General features: G+C 44.1%; 1 protein-coding gene across 3 annotated transcripts in view; it reads right to left on the bottom strand.

Annotated features, from left to right (window-relative positions):
* The window catches only part of MGAT4B (alpha-1,3-mannosyl-glycoprotein 4-beta-N-acetylglucosaminyltransferase B), a 1,507,233-nt gene extending 1,491,623 nt beyond the window's left edge, over positions 1 to 15,610 (bottom strand). For 2 of the 3 annotated variants that reach the window (XR_014966618.1, XM_085617757.1), the window contains exon 1: positions 15,186 to 15,579. Coding sequence is in view for 2 of the 3 variants with exons in the window: in XM_085617757.1 (XP_085473883.1) it covers positions 15,186 to 15,282 (97 nt within the window). In the remaining variant the exon portion in view is untranslated. Of the gene's footprint in view, positions 1 to 15,185 lie in introns of all 3 variants that reach the window. The other variant, XM_085617756.1, reaches the window with a different exon arrangement.
* Between the last annotated feature and the right edge of the window lie 1,397 nt (positions 15,611 to 17,007).

The following is a 17,007-nucleotide window of genomic DNA, read 5'->3' as shown; positions in this document are numbered from 1 at the left end:
AATTAGGATGGGTGACTAAAAGCAAAGCATGAACAAGGTTTTTGACAGCACTTCCTACAAAGACATTTCATCTTCATGAATGTAAAATAAAATGCTGTTGAGAGGTTTACCGTCTGTCTAACATTTTATTTTTTAGGTTGTGGTATTGCGCGTGCTTACAACTGATGCAGAAGGCCTCATCAAAAGCTTTTTTTTTTAAATTATTTTCACAGATGCTTTGCAGTGTGCTTAAAAACTATTGCCAAAGCCACTAAGTCACAAAAGGGAGAATGATAGGATCTGACAATGCTAGTTTCAGGGAGTAAAACTCGAAAACTATGCAATCATACTATAAACACAATCTAGGATTCAAATTCCAAAGCACTAAGAAATGCAAACGTACCACTTTTAAAAAGCAAACAAATAGAGACCTTTTCACAAAGTTAAAATTAGTGATTCAGATAGAAATCTAGTAGATAACATCAAAAGACGCTGGACAACAAATAATAGGACCAACACAATGAATGGAAGATGTCTGTGTAAATAAAGGTATGAAAATAGAAATAACTTTACAAATATCTATCTAACCTCCTCTTCTTCTGTGCCTTAAAATAGATGTCATCCTGCCCCCGAGAGAAGCATTTATGCTTATTGTATGGACCTTCCTTCACAAATTCACACAACCTATTGGTGTCATGCTTCATCATCGGGTCGCACACCGGTCCCTCAAAACCAGGATGGGCTCAACCATATCCCAGAGAGCACTTTGGATACTGTTCCCAGATCTAACATGTATTTCTAATTTTAAAATTATCTAGTGGACATCTCAGTTTGCCTTTAATTTGGGTGCCACTTTTAGGATTGAAAACTATGGGTTTGGTGTTTTTTTCTTCTTTTCTTTCAGGGGAGGTATTTTCTCGTGCTAATGCCTTACCTCCGATGTACCTAGAGGGTTTACTTCTACAAGGTCAACGAAAAATTCTTGAACGCATCCAGGAAGCAGAAGCACGCATCCAGGAAGCAGAAGCACAATCACCCTGTTCCAGGACCTACTGCTCCAAACTTTGGTCAAGCAACGCTACTTCAAAGAGGTGCTCCTGCTTTTATGCAAGAGGAAGATTCTTTACCACTTGGCTTTACCGCAGCACCCAATCTTCAATATAGAAAGAAGCAGGATGCCACACAGACACCAGACGAGGCCAGAGTTTTAATATTTATGCCCCCATCCCATCAGACAATGGCAGAGGCTCCTCGATCACTCAGAGTGCCCCAAAAAGCGACCCAGAGGGCGACCCAAAGACACATAAGGCAACTTCCTAATGGCATAACTATACAGTAGACTTGCCTTCGGGAGACAGGGCCGAAAGGACAGTGGAGGTTTTTTTTGGGACCTCCTGCGGTGGTGGTGTCCTAGCATCTAGCATCACTACCTCTCCCCCCACTGAGGCTGATGGGCCACGCTTGCTAGCCCATATGGCGGTGGCTGCTGTCTGACAGCTGCAGCCCTCTAACCATATCCTTTACAATGTCAACCAAATAGTCGGGCGAGAGTCAGGGGGCTCGCCCTCTACTCGGCTGATTAATACTGCTCAGCCTCCATTTCATGTTTTTTTTCTTGTTTGTAGCTTTGCTTGCTTGCTGCACAAATAATTTTACAGCAAATATGACATTGCCACAGGGTGCATGTGGGAGGTCATTGGCTACACTTCTATCAGCAGGATATACTCAGGGGTGTGCAATTTAATAAAATATCTACTTGTCAATGGGGCAAGTTGCTTCATAAATCTACTTGCTCTGTAACAAAATTCACTTGTCCTTTTCGTGCCATGTAGTGTAGTGACAAATTATGGCAGCAATCTTATTTTAGAAGAGCTCTGATATAGCCTTTCCGATTATGCCAGGGCTCATAAAATAGTAGAGTTTGAATACTAGCAATTCCCTAATTTTGTCACCTTTCTGCAGATCTACATATTGGGGCTGAAGGTAGTGGTAAGCAATAGTTACAGGTTTCGAATTCCCTTTTGAGTCTGCGCAAACCTAATAACTTGCATATTATAAGGGTTTTCACCAGCTCTTCTCTAATCTTTTCCCATACTGAGAAAGGTTGGAAATTTACTCCCGACAATGGCAGATTTAACACTTCTTCCAGAGTTGGGGATAAAAAGAAGTTGGAGGGAAAGTGAACTTGCAAACGCTCAACAGATTTCGCATGAGCAAATCTACACATGCATGTTTGCTCGTGCTAAAACGCAGTTCCCAAATATTTTCTAGGACTATGATTTCTAGACCTACTTCTGTAAATTCTTGTGAATTCATGAAAGCCCTAAATCTGCACTAATGCAAGGGCATATACCATTGGTTCACTTTTGCGATTTCTTTAATAATTAGGCCCCTAATTAGGTCTGGCATTAAATCAAGACCTTTTGTGTTTGTTAAAGAGCAGATGCTGAATTTTAATAAAGAGCATTTTAGCACACAAAGTAGTTTTTTGTTCAGTGCCAAGAACTAAAGTGGTAATGTGTTTTTGTGCTTTTTGAGACCATTTTTTTTTTTTGCTTTTTGCCAATGCTTGCTTTAATGGTGAGGGTCTGGCAGCTCCAACACCAATAAGGTTTTACAAAAACCATGCCAAAACAAGACACGCATTGACAAAACCAAAAATCTGACCACCAATTTCAGACATACTGACTTTGTCAATGCTTGTTTATTTATATTTTTCCCGTAATCTTGTTAAAACTGATTACATCGATTTTCCATTAGGAATGTTTTTGGGAAATACTAACACGCATCAACATTTTATAAATGATGCTGTAAAGAAATGGTACCTACATTTTTACAGTAGTTTAGCAAAATGTGTTTTTCTATTATTTTTTTCTAAACTTTATTTTGAAAGCAAAGAATCATCAATCTTACTTTCAAGCGCTGCAAATATTCACATCTAATCAGAGAGCATTCTGGGAGCATTATACATAGACTCATACTGCTAAACTTTGAAAAAGTCTGTACACATGTTTATACTGGAGCCGCTGTCGGTAATATGGTCCGAGCTTACATTGCTTTAGAACGCTCACCCTAATAATAAAGGCTTTGCATTGATTAACCATAAATACAAGTTCAAACAGCATTAACATATGAACACAAAAATTACCTTAACTGCAGACAATGTCCTTCCCTGATCCATAATGTGTTACTGCAAACTGGCAGCCAAAGGGTTTGTGCTGCAGGGGGTTTGGCCTACTAGTCCCAAGGACAAAATACACATGAAAGCTTGTTGTCCTTGAACCCAACCAATATGTCCTGGGTGTTGGGCTATAGGAATTCCACACCCCTGATACTCCACAAATACGGACTCTGGTAACGACAGGGCAATAGTCCCATCCTTTAACTGATGCATCAACTCAACATAGCCTTATAAATACTCAAGGGTTCAACCCTCCGATGAAAAGGAAGATGCTCCTAAAATGGCTCTACACTAAGGATGTACATATCACTATGGTACAGGAAGCACACCTCCTCCTTTCCGACACGAATAGGCTCCTATCACATTGGTACCCACTTCAATTTCATGCAACTAGCCACATGAAGACCAACAGTGTTGGTTCTTTTTTCTCACAGGCGAGATCTGCGATTAATCATTGATCAAACATATACAAATAAAGAGGGTGTGGCGGTGGGCTTGAGGATCCCAGTGGGCTCGTACATAATTACGCTTTACTGCAGTTATGGCTGAAATGAGCATAACGATGAGTTCTATAGCTCAATATTACCACTGATGATAAACTTTGCTACGGCAATGTAGTTATTGGGAGGAGACTTCAAAACAGTCCTGAATTCCGCTGTCAACTGATCTGTGGAATGTTATATTAATGATAAATAATAATATTCCCAGATTTGTAAAGCACGACTTATTACCCCTAAGGGTATCCAGGCGCTAGGCGCTGGGGGCTGGCGGGGAGATTAAGTGAGCTACTGTCCTGAGTCACATGATGCTGAGCTGCCTGCCGGGGATCAAACCATAAACCCTGCGCTCCAGAGTTAGCCGCTCTGCCTTCTGCACCACACCTCTACCTACCCCGTCCCACCATCCATCACTCAAGGTATTCTAGACTAAAACCTACAGATCATCTGGAGAGAGACACATGGTGGAACAAGACTCTATACTTTTTACTCCAATGTTCATAAGACTCATACACAAATAAGACTTTTTCCTAATTTCCCCTGACCACTCTGTCACATTAGCACCCAAACTCGGTCTTATCAGGCCCAGATATTCCTATAGTTAGATGTTGCGTTCCCCTTGCATTCTGTGGCCCCCACCTGGTATATAATAATGAGGTAGCCTTTCATTATCTGGCACTGACAGTGCTCTAGAGATTCTAATATCAAACGTATTTTAATGAGAATGATACTGGAGAAGTGTTGTGTGCTACTCTGTGGAATGCGGCTAAAGCAGTATTGTGGACGTGGTGGAACGCACCAATACCTTGCAGAAAAGGCTTTTGATCAGGTTAAATGACAGTTTCTTCAGGCTGTCCTCTCGAAGACCAGGTTGGGCCCACATATGACGGCCTACATGCTGGGCACCTATGCAGACCAAAGACTCGTATTAAAGTTAATGACACTCTCTCCGCATTGAGTCCCCTTCAAAGGACCACCAGACAGGGGACCACTCCTATTTGCGCTCACAATGGAACCCCTCATTCGCTGTATATAATTAATCTGGAAATCCGAGGGCTTGAAGTTATAGTGAACACTACAAGCTAGCACTTTTTGCTGAAAATATACTAGGCTTTCTGACATACCCTGCTACATCTCTGCCACACCTGCTAGACGAGTTGAAACAATTTGAGGGTGTCTCTGGCTTCCGCAATAACTATACAAAGTCCACAGGCTTAAGAATGGTGGACCCTGGCAATACTTCTCAGCACTCGCTTGTCGCCGATAGCTTGACTTGGGATGCCACCTACCTGTGCTATCTGGGGCTCTTTCCCACAAATTCAATCCACACTCTGACTACAACATACTACATATACTCAAGGCCCTACTCAAAGATTTACACCGCGGAGGTGGGCTCGAGATCTCCTGGTTGGGCTGCAACCACAGCATTAAAATGAATTATCTGCCCGTACTACTGTACATAGCCCATACTCTGCCTCTGTGCATCACCAGAAAAAAACTATTCTCCGAATCCAAAAAGAGCTGCTTCAATTTGTTTGGTACAACCCAGAGTATTGAGAGCTACCCTGTATAATCAAGCGGCCAATAGGGGGAGGGGGGGGGGAGGCAGGCTGTAGTTTCCCAGGACAGAATTCTACATACATGCCTCTAAACTCCAGTCAGCCTTAGATTGGCATCACCTTCCCTATACTAAACCTTGGGTGCTTTTTCAACACACCTGCTCTGCTGGTCCCTTAAATTATGTCACATAGTTGAGACCCCTAGACCGCTTCCCAGCCTTGCAACAGCCACTATAGTCAATTGCCTCCTTTCTTGAACATTGGGACAGAGTCAATTGCCACCAAATGTCCACCACCTACCCCTTCCCGCTATACCCATCACACGGAACCCTGAATTCCTACCGGGTATGATGCATGTTCATTTTGAAAACTGGTGGGGGCACCACCCTTACTAAGGGATTTTTTATCACTAGGGGCACACACTACACATGTGGTGGCGATGTCCGCAGGTAAAGTGCTGGGGGGGCACAATTAACAATAACCCATACCTGAAGAAACCCCCCTCCCTTCGAGCCTTACACTGTGGTGGATCAAAGTGTGGCACATAAACATCATGGAGCGCTTGAATGCAATAATTACAGACATGATGTACAAGTTCGAAGAGATCTGGCTACCACTGAAAGCCTATATTAAGAGGGACAGGACTCCAACGGTTCCAGCTACCACAATACCGGACATCTTCAAACAAGCTAGATTGGGAGGACTTCTTGTCATAAGACAGTGCATCTAAGGGGGGTGCCAGTGACATCTTGTAAACTGTGTTTGAAAGCATGTTTATATACTATATTGACCTGGTTGCTTTGTACTTTATAATTCACATACAGCATGGTTTGAAAAATCCACCTGCATTGTTGATCAGGACGAGCTATTTTTAGGGACTACTGTCCTTTCTGGTGAGCTGAAAATCCTCTAACTTCAGTCACAGAACAAAAAAAATAAATGTAAGAAGATAAACTGACTTTTGATCTCTGCCTCTGAAAGTAGAGCAAATGTGACAAGATAAGATTTAAAGGCATCTTTATTGCTCACAATGTGAAAGAGCACTAAAAATGCCTTTAAATCTTATCTTGTCACATTTGCTGGCTTTCAGAGACAGAGGTCAAAAGTCAGTTTGTCTTTCTACATGTAATTCTCTTTCTGTGACTGAAGTTAGAGGATTTTAACAAAAATGAACTGTGTGACAATTGAACTGTGCAAAGCATGTTAAATGAAAGGCTGCAAGATATCAGGCTTTTTTTCTAACACAACACTGAAATAGCTAAGTGAACTGTTCAAACATATTTCACTAGTTATGAAGACTCATTTTTGTAATTTTGTGGTGAAAAAAATATTTTTATAGCATCATAACAAAATTAGAACACTTTACTTTGTAATGTGCAACTTTGGAATATTTTTGCTGAGACCCAATTTCGAAACATTGTTTATGCTCTATTATCAGTAAAACTACATGTTAGTGGGAAGGTTTTGTGGCCATTTCAATAGAAAATAGACTATCTGTAAACGACAGTTCACTCTCACATCATGCTTTGGTAATATATTTATGAAAAGTGAGTTTTTAAACATGAACTGGGAATTATCACAGCTCCTGCCCAGATGACAATGCTATTAGTGAACTAAGAGGCAAGCCAGGGATCACGTGTACCCTATATAGGAGCTTGATTCTTGTTATACAAGGAGCAAATATTTATTCTAGTAAATAAAACGTTTTTTTGGTAAAGCAGAAATAGTGAACTTGGACATGTGAAGGTGCTCTCTTATGTGATAATAAAGAAAAGGACTGCTCCTTAAGACAAAATATTTGCATAGGATCACACGATCTGAGACCAGTTCACGGGTCAAGGACATTACAGTTAGGTCGAGTAGAATATTAGAGTTACTAGACCAGCAGGTCTAGTAACATTTTTAGGAATTACCTATGTTATAAAACTCGATACTATGCATATTCTGTTATTGTATTGCATTACTACAGCTATCTACTTGAGCTGTAACTACCTTGGATTCCCTACTAAAATACAAAAATAGGAAACAAGGGACTGATTTATCGCCTTCAATTCCATCAGAGTTTAACAGGGACATGCCCCACCAGCTCGTATATGGTGATTTAGGCACCAGGGATGGTAAGAAGCTATATCCAAGAGAAAGCTACACAAAATGTGTGTGACTTCACAAATATCACATTTGTCGTGATGTGTAACTGCAAAGGTGCAACACGTCACTTTTTAATATTGTTTTTTTTTGTTGAAACATTTTTTGTTATTTTCCAAATCAACAATGACCGTTCATTACACCACGGGTCCCCGTGTTCAGTAAGAATAACTTCCCTCCCAACCCCAACTCGTCCCCCCCCCCCACCCCCATGTCAGTACGCCTCTGTCCCCTACTTCTCCCCCGATGTGCCCCCCCTTCCAAGGAGATCATTTACAGTTGCTCACCCCTTCTCTGCGTAAGCAAATCATCCCTCTTGTCCAGGCCTCTGATTTATGTCTAGGGACCTCCTTCATTCCCTTCCCATCTCAATCCTCAGTTCCCCTCGCCTCTTGCCGATCCTGAGTGCTCCCTCCGTCCCCCACCTCAGATATCAGCCCCTGGAGCTCCACTACCAACGCTTCCCATGCCCTGGCCGTCGCTAACGCTTTCTCATCGTCCCCTCTCAGAGCCATCTGCACCCGGAGCGTACCCTCCGCCCACGCCCATCTCACTAGTGCTGCCCTCCACCGCACATAGCTAGGCCCCCCCCTGGATTTCCAGTGCAGGGTCAATTCTCTCTTAGCTAATATCAACCCCAGATCATAGAACCTGCTAGTGACCTTCGTGCGGCGGGTGTGGGGAAACCAGAGCAACAAGCAAGTCCCCATCTCTGGAGTGATAGAGCGGTCTGTCACCTCATTCAGGCAGTCCACTACCTCAGCCCAATAATCGCCCAGCTGCGGACAGGCCCAAAACATGTGGCGAAAATCTGCCCCCTCTCCCCTGCACCGAGGGCATGGAGATTGTGTTCCACCAAAGTATTGCAAGACCTTGGCCGGCGTCATATACGCCCTATGTAGCGTGAAAAACTGAACTAACTGGAACCGTGCGTGCCGAGTTCCCTTCCAGGCCCTCCGCACTAGCGTGGACCACGTGGTCTCTGGTATCGCTTTCCCGAGGTCCGTTTCCCACTTTTCCCGCAGAGCGGCCAGAGGTTGCAAGCCCTCCGTTGACAATCTGCGGTATAAACATGTAATGGCTTTGGTCGTCCCTGCCGCCATCACGACATATTGACAGCCCGCCGCGGTCGGGGGGTTCCATCAGCCCCATATTCCAATGCTTCTGGATGCTTGCCACCAAAGCCGCATGGAGCAGAAAATCCCCCTGCAGGAGCCCATAGGCGTCCTGCAAGTCCTGGAAGGACAATAACTCACCGTCTCGGAATAGGTCCCCTACCATCTGTACTCCCAGCTCCTCCCAGATCGCTTGTCCCGACCAATCACCCCCATGCGGGAGCGCTGTACACATCCCAAGGGGGATTTCCGGAGCGTATGGGCGGACTATAGCTGCACGCCTCTGGCACCTATTCCAGCACTGCCGGAGGGTGCGCTCCTCCATGGTCAGCTGGGTCAAATCCAGTCGCTGCTGGAGAACCGTAAAGGCCAGCACATGCCGCGGGATCAACCTGTCCTGAGGGCCATCCGGGCCTCTATACTCCCGGGCCACCGCCTGCGTGAGCCACTGAAGCTGGGCCGCCAAATAGTACCATTCAAAGTCAGGGGCTGCCAGGCCCCCCTCCGCTCGTGGCCGCCGCAACGTGGCCAGCACCACCCGCTGTCGTCCCGACCCCCAAATGAAACCCGTCGAAAGTGCCCGCAATCGCGCGAAGTACGACGCCGGGATCCAAAGAGGAAGTGTGCGGAAAAAATAAAGAAGGCGTGGCAGCGCCACCATTTTCAGCAACGCCACCCTCCCGGCACATGAGAGCGGGAGTGTACTCCAAAATCCCATACTACCCCGCAGACCCCGAAGCGCTCTACCAACATTCCCCTCCAACAAATCTGCCTGGGTATGGTAAATGTTAACCCCCAGGTAGCGCAGGCAGCTGCCCTCCCAGCGGATACTTCCCGCCGTCCGCGGTGTCCCGCCGCCCTGCGTCAATGGAAACAAACACGTCTTACCCCAATTGATCTTCAGTCCGGACAGGCGACCGAACTCCTTCAACAGGGCAACCGCTCCCCTTAACGCATCAGTCGCGTCCCTCAGAAACAACAGCAGGTCGTCTGCATACAGAGAGATGTAGTGAGCGTCCCCCCTCAGGGAGACTCCGGAATAAGCACCCCCCTGTCGGGCGTGAGCGGCCAGTGGTTCAACAGCCAGCGCGAACAACAAGGGGGATAGGGAACAGCCCTGCCTCGTCCTCCTCCGCACATGGTAGGAGGCCGAGATAGTAGTCCCCGTCTTCACCCGGGCCGTGGCCCCGCTATACAACAAGGCGGTCCAACGTACAAAGTCCTCCCCCAAGCCGAACTCCCGCAGTACTCGATACAAATATGGCCACTCCACACTATCAAAGGCCTTTTCGAAGTCGACCGACAATGTGCAGGCCTCCGGGTATTCATCCCGGTCCAGTTCCATCACCCGCAGCAACCGTCGAATGGAGGTGGCCGTGCTGCGCCGAGGAATGAAGCCCGCCTGATCCGGGTGGATCAAGGCGGTCATGTGGGTCAAGAGGCGCGACGCCAAAATTCTACTCAGGATTTTGTAGTCCACCGTCAGCATAGAGAGTGGGCGATACACTGTGCGCGCACCCGCCTCTCCACCGGGTTTCAGCAAGGGTATCACGATCGCCTCCCGAGCAGAGGCGGGCAACTGCCCCAATCCCCATGCCTCGCTATACAGGGATCACTTTTTAATATTGTACACACATTTGTGAGTATTGTATGTTAATGGTAATGCAAAGGGACTTAGAATGTTGGTTTCTTTGCATTGATATGCATGCAATAGTGTTAAATTACATGACCTGCGTATAGTTTTGTCACTGTGTAACCTGTTCCCAACCTCTACAACAGAGAACACCAAAGATTAATGAATTATTCTTGGTTTCTTGAACCTTTATCAACCTAATGATAACAGGCACTAATATAGGCCTTTCCAGTCGAGGTGCAGGATTACTTCACTGCATTGTATTGTGGGTGTGTATGTTACAACAAAGGACGGTTGACAGACTTAACACAATAAATAGGACAGCAGAAAATCTGTATTAATAAAAATTTGAAAAATTAAAAAACACAAGGGGCATTAAATATCAGTAGTCCTTATGAAAGCCAAGGAACTATGTATGGCAATTTAGAAGGGCTGAAACATGTTGAAACAGCAATAGGGTACAGGGGTAGTAACTCTCCCCTGAAAACACTAGACCAATAGTTTTTAATCATACAGTAGCACCCAAAATAAAATAAAATTTGAGTGTCCACTAAGTATTTCTAATATATTAAATCAGTGTTAGATCTAGACAGTATCCGAAGTGCTCCCTGGGATACGGTTGAGCCCACCCTGGTTTGGACCGGGGTGAGACCCAATGATGGAGCATGAAACCAATAGGATGTGCGAGGGTCCATAAAATAAATATAAATGCTTCTCGCAAGGGCAGGATGAAAAATCTATATTAAAGGCACAGAAGGGGTGGTGGGATACCTTTTTGTAAACTGGATTCTAGATAGGGAGACAGTATCCTGTGGTTCCCATTAAAATGTCACTCTTCCCTTGTCCACACATACAAGTGGGTCTTGATAAAAGATATGAGAAAGCAACCATCTCCAGAGGCGCAGGGGGTGTGCGCTATTGGTATTTGCACTCCTGGTGCACTTTGAGAATACAGAAGGGGCAGCAGACTCTTGCACGACCCTAGGTGTGGTATGAATAGTGCCAGAGCTAGATGTGCACCTGCGAGATCAGAAATGGATGTTCCCTTATTTACATGGAGGTGACGCCCTATGCGAATGAAGGAATGGCACTGCATCACTGCTGTGATACAGACGCTTACGCAATGACAAAGAAACTTTAATGTGGCACACTGACTGATTACAAGGTGGCACGCAGTCCGGGCGCGCCCACAAAGCCTTTCATCCAATGGGGATAACAGGGTATCCTGGACCACCCAGGCACCCCTCTCTTCTTGGATTGTGCAGTCTCTCAATACATCTGCCAGCAGGGGAGTCAATACCCTCAAACCCCTTTGAAAACAAGTTCTGTAGTGAAAGGTGGCTTCAAACAGCTGGTCTGCTTTTAACTAATGTGCTGTTCAGAGTGCAAGCACGAGTTCATAATGCCTGCACTGTGACCAGTGCATTCACATAACAGGGTGCACTGCACAGATTTGCACCCAGTGCACCATGTTAATACGGTGATGTGGCACAAATGCAATACACCCAGATTGTGGCAAGGCCCCTGGTTGAGCAAGAATCACTTTCAGAAGCTTGTTAAATGGAGAAGCACTGAAAGGTGATTATAATGGGATTACACCACGAGAAAAGCCTCTTCACTGGAGACTAATGCTGTACAAAGAGACGACTTTCTAAAGATGAGTCAGTTAAGGAAGCAGGAGGGGTTCACCAGAGCATTATTAAGATAGAACCAATCTGTCAAGTATACATCTCTCATTTCATAAGACTGAGCTGTGAAGTGGCCTTTCAAGAGGCATGTTGGCGATGCTACACAAAAATTGTAAACAATCTCTCACTAGCATCTCAAAAACAAGCAGAGGTAAACTGGGTCCAGATGTGTTCTACTTTTGCGTAATTAGACCTGTAATGTGCTAAAATATTCCTTACTGGTATTCAACATTGATCTATTACTGCATTAGAATATGCTGCCAAGCATGCATATGCAATTCAAATTTTCCACTGGAGATCCATCTGATGGCACTATCAACCCAAATCAAATCATCAGCTTCATCGGAAACTGGATGGGGAATAACTAACAGACTAACATACTAAGGCACTAATACCAGACAGATTTTTTTTTTTTTAACTGGGTGGCTATTCTTGCAGCTAATTCCACATTCATTCTCCAAGCAGCTTATACCAGCAGATTGTTTTGGAACAAACAGAAAAATAGTTCTAGCACTCATAAGCCACAACAAATTATTTTATGTGCAAAACAATATATAGTGCAAAAAATGTCACCTCCATGTTGCCGTGCTTTACAACAGAGAACAATTTACAAGCAAGCATTATACGAACATCAATGCATATATTAATGAAAACAATGCAAATAAATCCTAAAAAATAAATATACAATAAAACTAGACCAGAGAACACAACGAGGGTACAAATGTGGGAGCAGAAATACTGGGGGAAATATATGTAGCTGAAAGACTAACAAATAAGCAAAACTCTTCAAGTGGGCGAGGCACTTGCACATGATTTACTGAGTGCATAAACCTTGCACTAACGAACTGCTTTTTATTTTTAAAAACTCAGCAAGGAAAGAAGAAATTTGAAGGTGAGGAGGAAAAGTAGTGTAGCTGTACCAAATTAGACAGAGAAGAATAAAGAGGGGGGAAGCAGTGCTAAAGGAGGACAAAGTTCAGAAAGGAAGATAAACATTAAGAGTTTAAAAGTAGATTTTATAGGATGTAAAGCCACTCTATAGAATTGAGAGATGTCAGGACACCCAGATAACTACAGATTGTAATCTCAGTTTATATGAAAGAAAGTCATGTATGCAAGTCATGGTCGATAACTAATTATGTTCTAGCCAATCATAAATAAAGTTCTTCACGAAATTGAGAGCTGAAGGTGGTAGGCAAAACACATTAAAGGTAGAGTATGAAAACGCCTTTCAGAAATGAGCTCTTTAAGGTCGCCTTTGAGCGTAACATGGGGGTAATGCTATATACAGCAGGAAAAATGTATTTGCAAAGTCTAATAACACGCCAGAGTAAAACAGGTCTGAGTACAAAATCTTTAGAAGGCCAGCGGGTCAAAGACTGAATCTGAGCTCCAGAGATACGTGCCCTACAAAGTTTTTCTTTGTTTAAGTCAAGTAAGCTAGCTGTATGTACAATTATGCCATCAATATAGAACATCCTGAAAATAAATCTAACGTTCACTGGAAGTTTTTTTCCCCAGTGTGAAATTGTCATGCACAGCTGCCTTCTACCGGTACAGGGTGCACATTTTGCAGGTCGGAAAAAGGGCATTGCCAATTTGTCACACAAGTCTTAAGAGAACAGGGGATTGTAGTAAGGCATTCTGGTCCGGCTTTGGCATGAATGGACTGATTCCATGCAACAGTCTTATTAGGAAAGATATGCTATTAAGCACAGTCACTGCAGGTTAAGTATTTTATCTAAAATAACGCCTACAAATTAAGCCATCAATAATCCCCCAATTACAGTTCAGTACAAGAAAGCCATCTCCAGGTGAGGGGTACAACTATGGGTTTGAGTTTACTACCAAGAGAAATTTTTAAAAAATGAAACGCAAAACTGGGGTTCTACAGAAAACCAAAGCCTTAAGAATCATACTCTTAACAGGATGGGGGTCCGAGAGGCTTGCAAAGCAATGGCCAGTTTGAAATACAGTCCTGTATAAAAACACATTATGCTACTAGTAACAGGCCAACTATAAAATTGATACTTTTTTCATGGTTTTATTTACCCAAGACAAAGGAATGAAAAGTCATCCAGCTGAACAAATAACAGCTTAGTGGTGGAAACATGCAAGTTTAGGATTGATAAATGCAACCCGATATTCAGACGTGGGAAGTTTACCTTCAAAAAACAAAACCGGTAGCTATCTTGCTGATGCGGCCTTAGTATCGAACAAATTGGAGCTTAATTTTATCATGTTCACTTTCAAAATAACAGGGCAGCTCGAAAACCAGAAAGATGTTGAATCTAAGTGTTGACAAACGGTAATAATCCTGCTAAATATTTGCCACCTGTTTATATATCTACTTTATGTGCTGTCAGAACGGAAGACTAAACACTAGAAAAAGAACGGCTGCGCCCAGCTTCCCAGAAATAAACACTGCAAAAGGCAGGGGTCGTTATGGCAGCTCTTTACGGTTTCCCTGAGTAAAGAACGAAAGGTATATATGTGTTGAATGGTGGACAACGTTACCATATAAGAGTAACAGAGATTATTAGGCGGAACTAAGATTTTTGTGACGAGCAAGGGTTGAATAAGAGGGTACTGCAAAGTAGCCTTGGTCGCCCTCCGATGGGGCACTAAGAGGTGCTGTGCCAGAAAGAGGGAATGAAAGGCATGAACAGTATAGTTAACACAGGGTGGATCAAATGCTGCATGAGGAGCGGACGGAAACAGACTTAAAGAGATCAGAGACAGTTAACAGAGTATAGGAACAAATGAAATGAAAGAGTGAACCATAAGAAAAAGGAAAAACACTATGACAAAACTTGACAGCTAAGTAGTGATTGATGTAGGTCAACCCAGGGAGAGGGCGTAGACGTGTAACCTCAGTGAAAGAGTTCAGTAAGGCCCACGGATATACCACTAAGTTAGATGTATGGACATTAACACTCTAGGCAGTATGGACACACTTTAGGGGAGATGGGCAGAGGGTTGCTGGAACACTGTAAGGAGGTGTGGCGATAGGAAACACCAGGTACGAAAACAATTTGAGGGGAGGATGGTAACACGCCAGGCAGTAATGTTGCACCTCGGGGGAAATATATAAAAGATAACACTTCCCCAAGGAGACACACACAGGAGGTCAGGTAAGGTGAATCGAAAGGTGGGTCCTGGGAGGCAGCAAGGATCATGTTAAGTTAAACACTAAGACCTAACCCCGGGGTGGGAGGCTAGAGGTTCTTAGTACAGCAATGATGGGCAGGTACATTAACATTTATGACATCCTCTCCTCACTAGTCTCATTCCACCAAAACTCAATTTTCTCCGCATCCTCATTCTTCACCGCTGCGTCCTCATCCACCCCTGTGCCACTTAGTCCCTCCGCCAGCCGGGTACTCACCCTTGGGGCCGCCGCTGAAGGCCGTGTACCAAGACAGAGAGACGAAGGCGCACAGAGCCAGCAGCAGCGTCAGGAAGGTGCCATTGCGAAGCCTCATCTCCTCCGCCCGGCGGCGGGGGCTGCATGTCCGGGGGGGGGCGCGTTTCGACCCCCGCGCCTTCGGGGGAACTAGCTTGGGATTATCTCCGTCGGGTGCTTTCTCTGGCACCCACTGTTTGGGGATCTGACATGAGCAAGCGGTCCACAGAATGTATTAGGTCAAACCAAGCTCGTGACCGCCCTTCGCGCGTGCACCCAGGGCGTCTCAGGCGCGCGCCTTCAACTGCCCCTGCGCGAGCTCGAGCCCAGAGTCATTGCCCACATGCACGCGCCCAGCAGACGAACGTCGCAGAGTGCAGGGGAGGAGCAACCGCAAGCCTCAGGCTACAAGAACTACACGCATGCGTAGTTTGTGCTTCTTTAGGGCGGGCGGCAGGCTGTGGAGGCCACGAAACTGACCGGAATTAGTATTTTACTAAGAACTAGAGCGCTAAAATTTAAAGGAGTATTGCTTGTCACTGATTTTACAGATGATTATAACTCCGACTTTTTAGTTTCTTATTCTTGTTACATTTCTCATTCAAACAGAAAACAGAGACATCACATACCTGGGGGAATATTTTCTATTGTCTCAGTTTCTTAAAAACCTCATATAACACAATGCAACCAATAAATAATACAAATATAGAAATAGCTTCATCGTTAAAAATAAATTCACTGGATAACTGGAGTGGATGCCAGCCAGTTAACCTGTTACCATAGCCGGCATTTGCTAAGATCGCGTCCTGGGCGAGGGAGGAGAGAAATGTGTCTCCCTTGCTGATGGTAGTGAAATAAAGGAGGTAGCAGGGGGGTCCCTGTGGCGGTAGACAAACAACTCGAGAGTCGCTTTCCAAGTAATCCTTTATTTTAAAGGAATAAAGTCTCTAAATAACGGACCCGCAGAGAGGCCGTACTGTCTCGATGAACGAGTAGGCTAGAATGACATCACACACACATTCTAGAATACAAGCGTCATACAAGGAACAATAAATAAAGAAGAAATACTAACAGGGATATTACACATCTTCCCTTCCTTAACAAAACTAAAAACAAAATATAATACAGTAAGCAAGAAACACAACACAAAATAATATAACACATGTGAAATACAAAAAACAAATATCTCCTTAAACTATATAAATCATGACATAACAAAATCCTTAAAATGAGCAGGTAATTTACAAATTCTCCTGGTGGCTAAGGTGGTATTGCAGCAGAGAGAATTAGACAGTGAGCTAACACTATCGGTACTGTTCTGAGGAAGATAATCAGAAGTGGTGTTTGTTTCATCTTGAGAAAGAGAATTGGAAACATTGGAAGATATTACAGGAGCTTCAATGGACACATTGGAAGTAACAGCTGGAGATTCAAATAAAATATAATCATCATAATCAGAGGTAACATCCGTTTGAACATGAATCTTGGCTTGTATTTCTGAAATGGGAACGAGTCTGCTCTTATTCCACCACCTCCCATCCTGAAGAAGACAAGAACTAATACCAACCTTCCTAATTTTGTGAGGAGAGGTAAAACAAGATTCCCCTTTTTTAACCCCATAAGGTTTCCTAATCAACACCCAAGAATCCGGTGTAAATTCTTTACTCTGAAAATGTTTCCGAGAGTCAAAATGAGACTTCTGCTTGCTTTGTGCTAAAGTGACATTATGACTTAAGGAACTACCCTCACCTGAAGAATTGAAATTGTCAGAAAAAGAAGAAAACCTCTCAAGCCAAGAAGGCAA

Source organism: Triturus cristatus, chromosome 7 (genome assembly GCF_964204655.1).
Source record: "Triturus cristatus chromosome 7, aTriCri1.1, whole genome shotgun sequence".
In the NCBI taxonomy this organism is placed as follows: Eukaryota; Metazoa; Chordata; class Amphibia; order Caudata; family Salamandridae; genus Triturus; species Triturus cristatus.
The sequence above is the reverse complement of the archived record's forward strand: the minus strand, read 5'-3'. Positions and strand labels throughout refer to the sequence as shown.